The sequence below is a fragment of the Nematolebias whitei genome, chromosome 15 (genome assembly GCF_014905685.2).
Source record: "Nematolebias whitei isolate Nwh7 chromosome 15, NemWhi1, whole genome shotgun sequence".
NCBI lineage: Eukaryota > Metazoa > Chordata > Actinopteri > Cyprinodontiformes > Rivulidae > Nematolebias > Nematolebias whitei.
In genome coordinates this window covers 43,405,065-43,411,281 of record NC_056512.1, presented here as the reverse complement: position 1 = coordinate 43,411,281, position 6,217 = coordinate 43,405,065, and the positions used below count along the sequence as shown (strand labels likewise).

The following is a 6,217-nucleotide window of genomic DNA, read 5'->3' as shown; positions in this document are numbered from 1 at the left end:
ATATATACAGTATGTTTGCTCTGCTGTTTCTTCTGTGACTCTAACAAAGTTAAGTCAGGTCCTCTGGATGGATTAAAATAATAATAATAATAATAATAAATTGTTTAAACATTTGTCCAAAAGTCTGAGGAGCTGCAATAAACTCAGTCTTATAAATAGCACCTAGCATAGTGGATCGACCAGTTTGCTGCTGACATCCAGAACTAGCTGTTCACACGATAAATCTTCCAGGGATGAAGATGTGATGAAGATCACTCAAAGTGAAACTTTTCTCATTTTAGGAAACGTTCGTTCAGGGGTCCAACTCATCCTGCAGCAGCGTTAAGTTTCAACTTCACAGGCTTCCTGTGTCCTTTTTGGACGCTAACAGGATTGCTCCTCCGGTTTCAAGTCTTTGTAAGAAGAATAAATCACTCGTCGTTAATCACCTTTGTCTCTCAGAATCTAAAGCTCGCTCCACAAACCGAGACCCCATCAGCCTGGTTCCTTCTCTTACCGTCTGGTTTGTCTCCGTTTCTCCTGCAGCTCCTCTCTTCCTCACGTCTTTCACGAGTTGTTGAGTTCAATTCACCTCCGCCTCACGTCTGTACGGTGGCCCTGAGGTGTACATGAACAACATTTGAAAAAACAGAATTACATGTGGCCAAAGCGGAAGTTCCAGAAGCGGAAGTGTTCAGAGAAAAAGCATAATTACATTGAGTCAAGCCAGAAGTGATGGTGATGGTGGAGGGGGTGGGGTTGGTGGGTTTTTTTTTTGTTTGTTTTGTTTTTTATTTTATTACGGTGGCCCTGAGGTGGTTTGACTTAATGTAATTCTGTTTTTTCAAATGTAATTCAATTTTTTCCAAATGTGATCCTGGCCACTTCTGCTTCGGCCACTTCCGCTTTGGCTTAAAGTAATTCCGGGGTTTTTTTTGTTTTTTTTTCAAATATAATTCCATTTTTTCAAATGTAATTCCTTTTTTTCAAATGTAATTCCTTTTTTTTTTTTTCAAATGTGATTTCGCCCACTTCTGCTTTGGCCACTTCCGCTTCGGCTTAAAGTACTTCCGTTTTTTCAAATATAATTAAATTTTTTCAAATGTAATTCCATTTTTTTTTTTCAAATGTGATTTCGCCCACTTCTGCTTTGGCTTCGTGTAATTCTGTTTTTTCAAATGTTGTTCATTGACACCTCAGGGCCACCGTACATCTGTCTTCTGACGATCCGCTGTTCTCTCTCAAACACCTCTCGGTGCTGTTTTCAGATTAAATCGAACCTTTTGTCGTCTCCCGTCTCTCATGTTCCTCTTTTTGCTTTCTCCTCTTCTGTTCTGTGTCCGTCCCCCACCATCTTCAGCTCACGTGGACATGTCCACAGGGGGGTTTGACGCTGAAACCCTTGACCTGGATGCTGAGGAGCCCCCTGAGTCCCAGGGTGACCCTCGCTCCCCCAAGGCCATGTCAGGCAGTGTAATATCCCCCCAGGCCAACGCCCACCGGCTGCCCTTCTTTAAGAAGGTAACAGGGGTCCTCCAGGTCTTCCTACCCCCCCTCCTCTGTCCTGAACTTGATCCTGGATGTGATCAGGTGTAACCTCTCCCACTGTTCCCAGTTTCTCACTAACAGCTCGCAACTTAACCTCCCCGGCTCCTGAATCTAACCCTGTTTGGCTCCTGAGACGTGTTTGTTTGCTAAAATCAGCTGTTCGGGCCCTGAAGTGGCCGCTGCTCAACATCCGTGTTTAAAACTAAAAAAACGCTCAGTGGAAGCAGCCTGTGGAAGAACCAGTAACCAGCTCGTCGGCTGATTGTTTCCTCTAACTTTAACCTGTCGGTGACTAAACGTGCTCCTGTTTTTGTGCTTTTTGTTGTTTTTGTCTCTTTTGGCTTTTCTGTGGAATGATGCTGTAGGTGGTCCGGCTAAACAGAAGCAGAAGTCGGTGAGTGTTTGTTCTCAATACTAACGTTATAGGAACATATTGCAATGTCGTGAAAACCGGACCAGAACCACCACGAAGAAACAGAATGACGGTTAACGTGTCTTTAAATTAAAAATCCGTATCTTTTACCTACAGAAACAGCCGAAGTGGCTGGAAATTGGTCAAACTTCTTGTTGGCTGATGTAGTTCAATCACAAGAATCAGGCTTTGCAAATCAGCACATCTGGAGAGAGCTCTTTCCAGCTGCAGCATTTAGCTCAGGAAGACCGTTTTACGTTTGGCTTCATGTTTTGCAGCGAGTACCTTTAACTTGTGTCTCTTGTGGAGGTCGCTCAACTCTTCGTGCCTCCGAGTGCCAACCGAAGCCACTATTTTCTCTGAATCACGTAAACCATGGTGGCTCTGTCACAACCCCCCCACCCCCACCATCACCACCACCAGACCCAGAGCCTGTTTCACAGCTGTCAGCGTGCAGATCGGTCTCGAGCCCTGTCCGGCAGAGTGAGACTGTCATGCATCCTGACGCTTTCATTTCCATTTCTAACGGCCTATTTGAGCCCATCAGCTGTGCTTTCCGCTCATTAGACGCCATAATGGTGGTTGTTTCTGCAGCGGGAGCTAAATTTATACATTTTATACAGAAGAGTTTTTGAGAAGTTGGCCACAAAACGAAAGGAAGTAGAGAGAAATTGAGTTTAGACTGAGTAAAAGACAAGAAACAAAAAGGAGAACCACTAAAGTTACTGATCATAAAGTTCAGTGATTTATAACCAGTAATAAATCCAGTTTGAGCTAATCCACCACTTTAAATTTCCACATATTTACAGAAACTCGCAAACGTGTTAATCCAATGGTAATTTTTGTTTTGTTGCCTTACTTGGACTTTTATCGCCATTTTTAAACTGATGAAAATCAATAATTCTACAGAAAATACTCCAGATTAATGAAGCTAAAAATGTTGTTTTATATAAGTCTCAAAAATATAAAACTGAAAAATGGATTGGGCTCAAACCCGTAAGATTCAGTATTTTGTGTTGCCTCTTCTGTAGCAGGTCTCTTCAGGTCCGTCTCCGTGGTCTGGGTCCCTCTAATCTGGACTTTCTGTCCGTTCTTCGAGACCAAACTGCTTCAGGTTGGATGGTTCTAACAATCTTTAAATCAAGCCAGAGATTCTGAGGTCTGGCCTTTGACTGGACCGCTCCAGGACCTTTAACTGGTTCTCCTTAAACCAGTGGAACATTGATTCAGGCTCATCGTCCTGCTGGGAGGTGGACCTCCTTCCCAGTCTTAAATCTCTGGAAGACTCCAAGAACTTCTCTGTATTTAGCTCCGTTCGTCTTTCCTTTAACTCCGACCCGTTTCACAGTCCCTGCTGATTAAAACCAGCCGCACATCATGATGCTGCCGCCACCGTGCTTCACTGTAGGGATGGTGTTCTGATGATGTGGTGCTGTTTGCTTCGGACAGGGCGTTGTCTTGAATGTTTGGTCTCGCCTGACCACAGCACCTTCCAAACAGTCCGGTTGATTTTTATACTTTGAGTCTTTTTCCTGCTGCTCTTCCATGAAGCCCGTTGAGGAGCCTCCAGTGGTACAAGAGCTCCGGGACTTCTGGTAGATCAACCTCTCTTGGCAGGTTTCTTTGGTGGAAACATGGTTTTCCATCCATCCATCCATCCATCCATCCATCCATCCATCCATCTATCCATCCATCCATCCGGAACGTAGACTGACTGGTAAACAGAGTCCCACAATGTTCAGTCAGCGTTTTGTGCTGAGATGTTTCACCCTCCATCCAGAAGGCTTCATCAGTCTGAGGAAACACCAAACAAAACTGATTGGTCCCCAACAGCTTACTTCAAAGTGGGAAATAAAAGGCTATTGGGGGAGAATTTTTTTTTTTTTTTTTTTTTTTGGTGTTTTCTCAGACTGATGAAGCCTTCTGGATGGAGGGCAAAACATCTCAGCACAAAAAACAAGAAACATCCAGATGACTTCACTGAACATTGTTGGATTTTATACCTGGATTATTGAGCATGGACTTTGGTGGCAAACAGAGAGCTTTGCCTTACAGCTTAGCTCCCTCTTCACTAAAATGGACCGGCACAGAGTCCGCAATACTGCAGACGCTGCACCAGTTTGTCTGCCAATCTCACGCTCCATTCTTCTCTCACTTGTGAACAAAACCTTGAGATAGCTGAACTCCTCCTTTTGAGGCAGAACCTCACCCTCGACCTGACGAGAGCAGTCCACCCGTTTCCGGTTGAGGACCACGGCCTCAGATCTGGAGGGGCTGATTCTCATCCCAGCCGCTTCACAAGCATCGTTTGGTTCCCTAATAATGGATTTAACACTTCTCTGTGGGATGTTGTGGGTTTAGGATATTTTTCTAACCCAACCCAGATCCGTACGACTTCACAACGTTGTGGAGAATTTTGTTTCTTCTCTCCTGTTCTTCCCTTCTGGAGTGTTTTTGGTGAATTATTGCTTTTTATCAAATATCGCTGTAACAACAGAATGAAAAATGACCAAGTGGGTACATGTTGTTACAGTATTTCTATAAATACTGCAGTTTCTGACTCAGCGAGGCGTGCACATCCCTCCTGTTACTCACCTCTCCGAATTGTGCGTTCGAGCGACTCAGGAGCGCCGTCATGATCTGTTCTCCAGCTCTGCCCTCGTTGAGAGCCCTCTGAAGCTTTTAAATGAAGTATTTTTGGCTCCTGTGAATATAAATAAGGTGAACGAGCCTCAGCGGCTCAGATTTGATGTAATCAGCGGGTCACTTCAGTTCTTCCTGCTGCCTGGAGCGTTTTACAGAAACACTCTGATCGATTGTTGGACGTACCCGTGATGGTTTTTTTATTATTTTTTTACCCGAACTGAACTCATTCCTGATGTTTTTATGAACGTCATCAGATGATTAATTCATAATTAGTAGAGTTAATGTGGGTTGTCTTTAAGTGTGGGTGTTCAGTTTAAGTTTTGTTAAAATTGTTTGGTGTTAAGCGCTCTTTGTTTAGTTGTTTTTACACCAGATGTATATATTTAATTTAAAGCTATAAAAACTAGAATTCGGGACACAAATCTTTTAGGAATCCAGGTGTAGTTCGGGTTTGAAGTGTTTGGAGAGCCACTTTATTCTCATTATTAAACTTGTTTACAGTACAGTGGTTAGGTGTTTGCACATTTAAAACAATATTTAATAAAAGTAAATTAATGTGAAAAAGCCTCCCTGCATGACAGAGCCAGACTTTCTGCTCTTACCGTATTTTTCAGACGCCGCACTTAAAATCCTTTAATTGTCTCAGAAATCAACAGTGAGCCTTATAGTCTGAAAAACATGGTAATCAAACACTTTTCAGGTTTTCAGAGTCTTTTAAAGCACTTCTTTGGACTTCAGCTGACCTTCCACTCATTTACAGTCTGGAGCTCGACTATTTTTAGAGGGTTTTTAAAATTTTTATGTTGAAGACAAAGGATGAAACAATAATTTGTGGACAAATAACGGAAAACTAAGAGAATGTTGCGCCTTTTTTCCCATAAACGCACAATTAGTTCCCGTATCTGTCATGAAATCTATAAAAAATAACAGTTTGAGATGTTTAATAACATTTTAGTGAACAAGCTGTTTTTTAAAGAGGGCTTGAAGGACTGTTTTTGTCTTGACCCTTCACATTCTGTCTGCACACACATTGCATCATGACTGAACAGAATATGAGCCGGAGAATTAAAGGATTACAAGAAAGCGCAGCCGTTCGGAGTGTTTTTAGCTCTGTGGTTGTAATTCAGTGTTTGTGCTGTGACAACCCTTCGGCTGCCAACAATCCTTTGACAGTTCCTAAAAAGAGAGAGGTGCGAAGACGAAGAGTGACGTTTGTGTTAAGAGCAGCAGCTCTCCTGACACTCCGCCGTCTGGATTAATTACAGACGCTTCATTAACGCGAGGCGGCAGACCGGGAAACGGAGGCCGGTTCTGAACTGATGAAACACACCGAGTCAGCCTCTGAGGCGTCCCTGCATGACTGTAACCCCTGACCTGTGTGTGTGTGCGTGCGTGTTCATGTGTGTGTGTGTGTGTGTGTAAACACGACAACATGGCTCACCCTGATCCCTCCTCTGCCTCAGATGGAGCACGTTCCTCCTTACGACGTGGTTCCCTCCATGAGACCCATCATCCTGGTCGGACCCTCGCTCAAAGGCTACGAGGTGAGGATGGAAAAGCAGCACATGCTAACAGCGCTATTGCGTCATGCTAACAGTGCTAATGCTTCATACTAACAGTGCTAATGCTTCA

The 6,217-nt window shown here is 43.5% G+C and overlaps 1 protein-coding gene across 2 annotated transcripts in view; it reads left to right on the top strand.

Moving 5' to 3' along the window:
* Nucleotides 1-6,217, top strand: part of cacnb1 (calcium channel, voltage-dependent, beta 1 subunit) — a 30,364-nt gene that overhangs the window by 12,920 nt on the left and 11,227 nt on the right. The window contains exons 6-7 of one of the 2 annotated variants that reach the window (XM_037689244.1): nucleotides 1,893-1,921; nucleotides 6,049-6,129. In XM_037689244.1, the coding sequence (XP_037545172.1) occupies nucleotides 1,893-1,921; nucleotides 6,049-6,129 (110 nt within the window). Of the gene's footprint in view, nucleotides 1-1,339; nucleotides 1,501-1,892; nucleotides 1,922-6,048; nucleotides 6,130-6,217 lie in introns of both variants that reach the window. The other variant, XM_037689243.1, reaches the window with a different exon arrangement.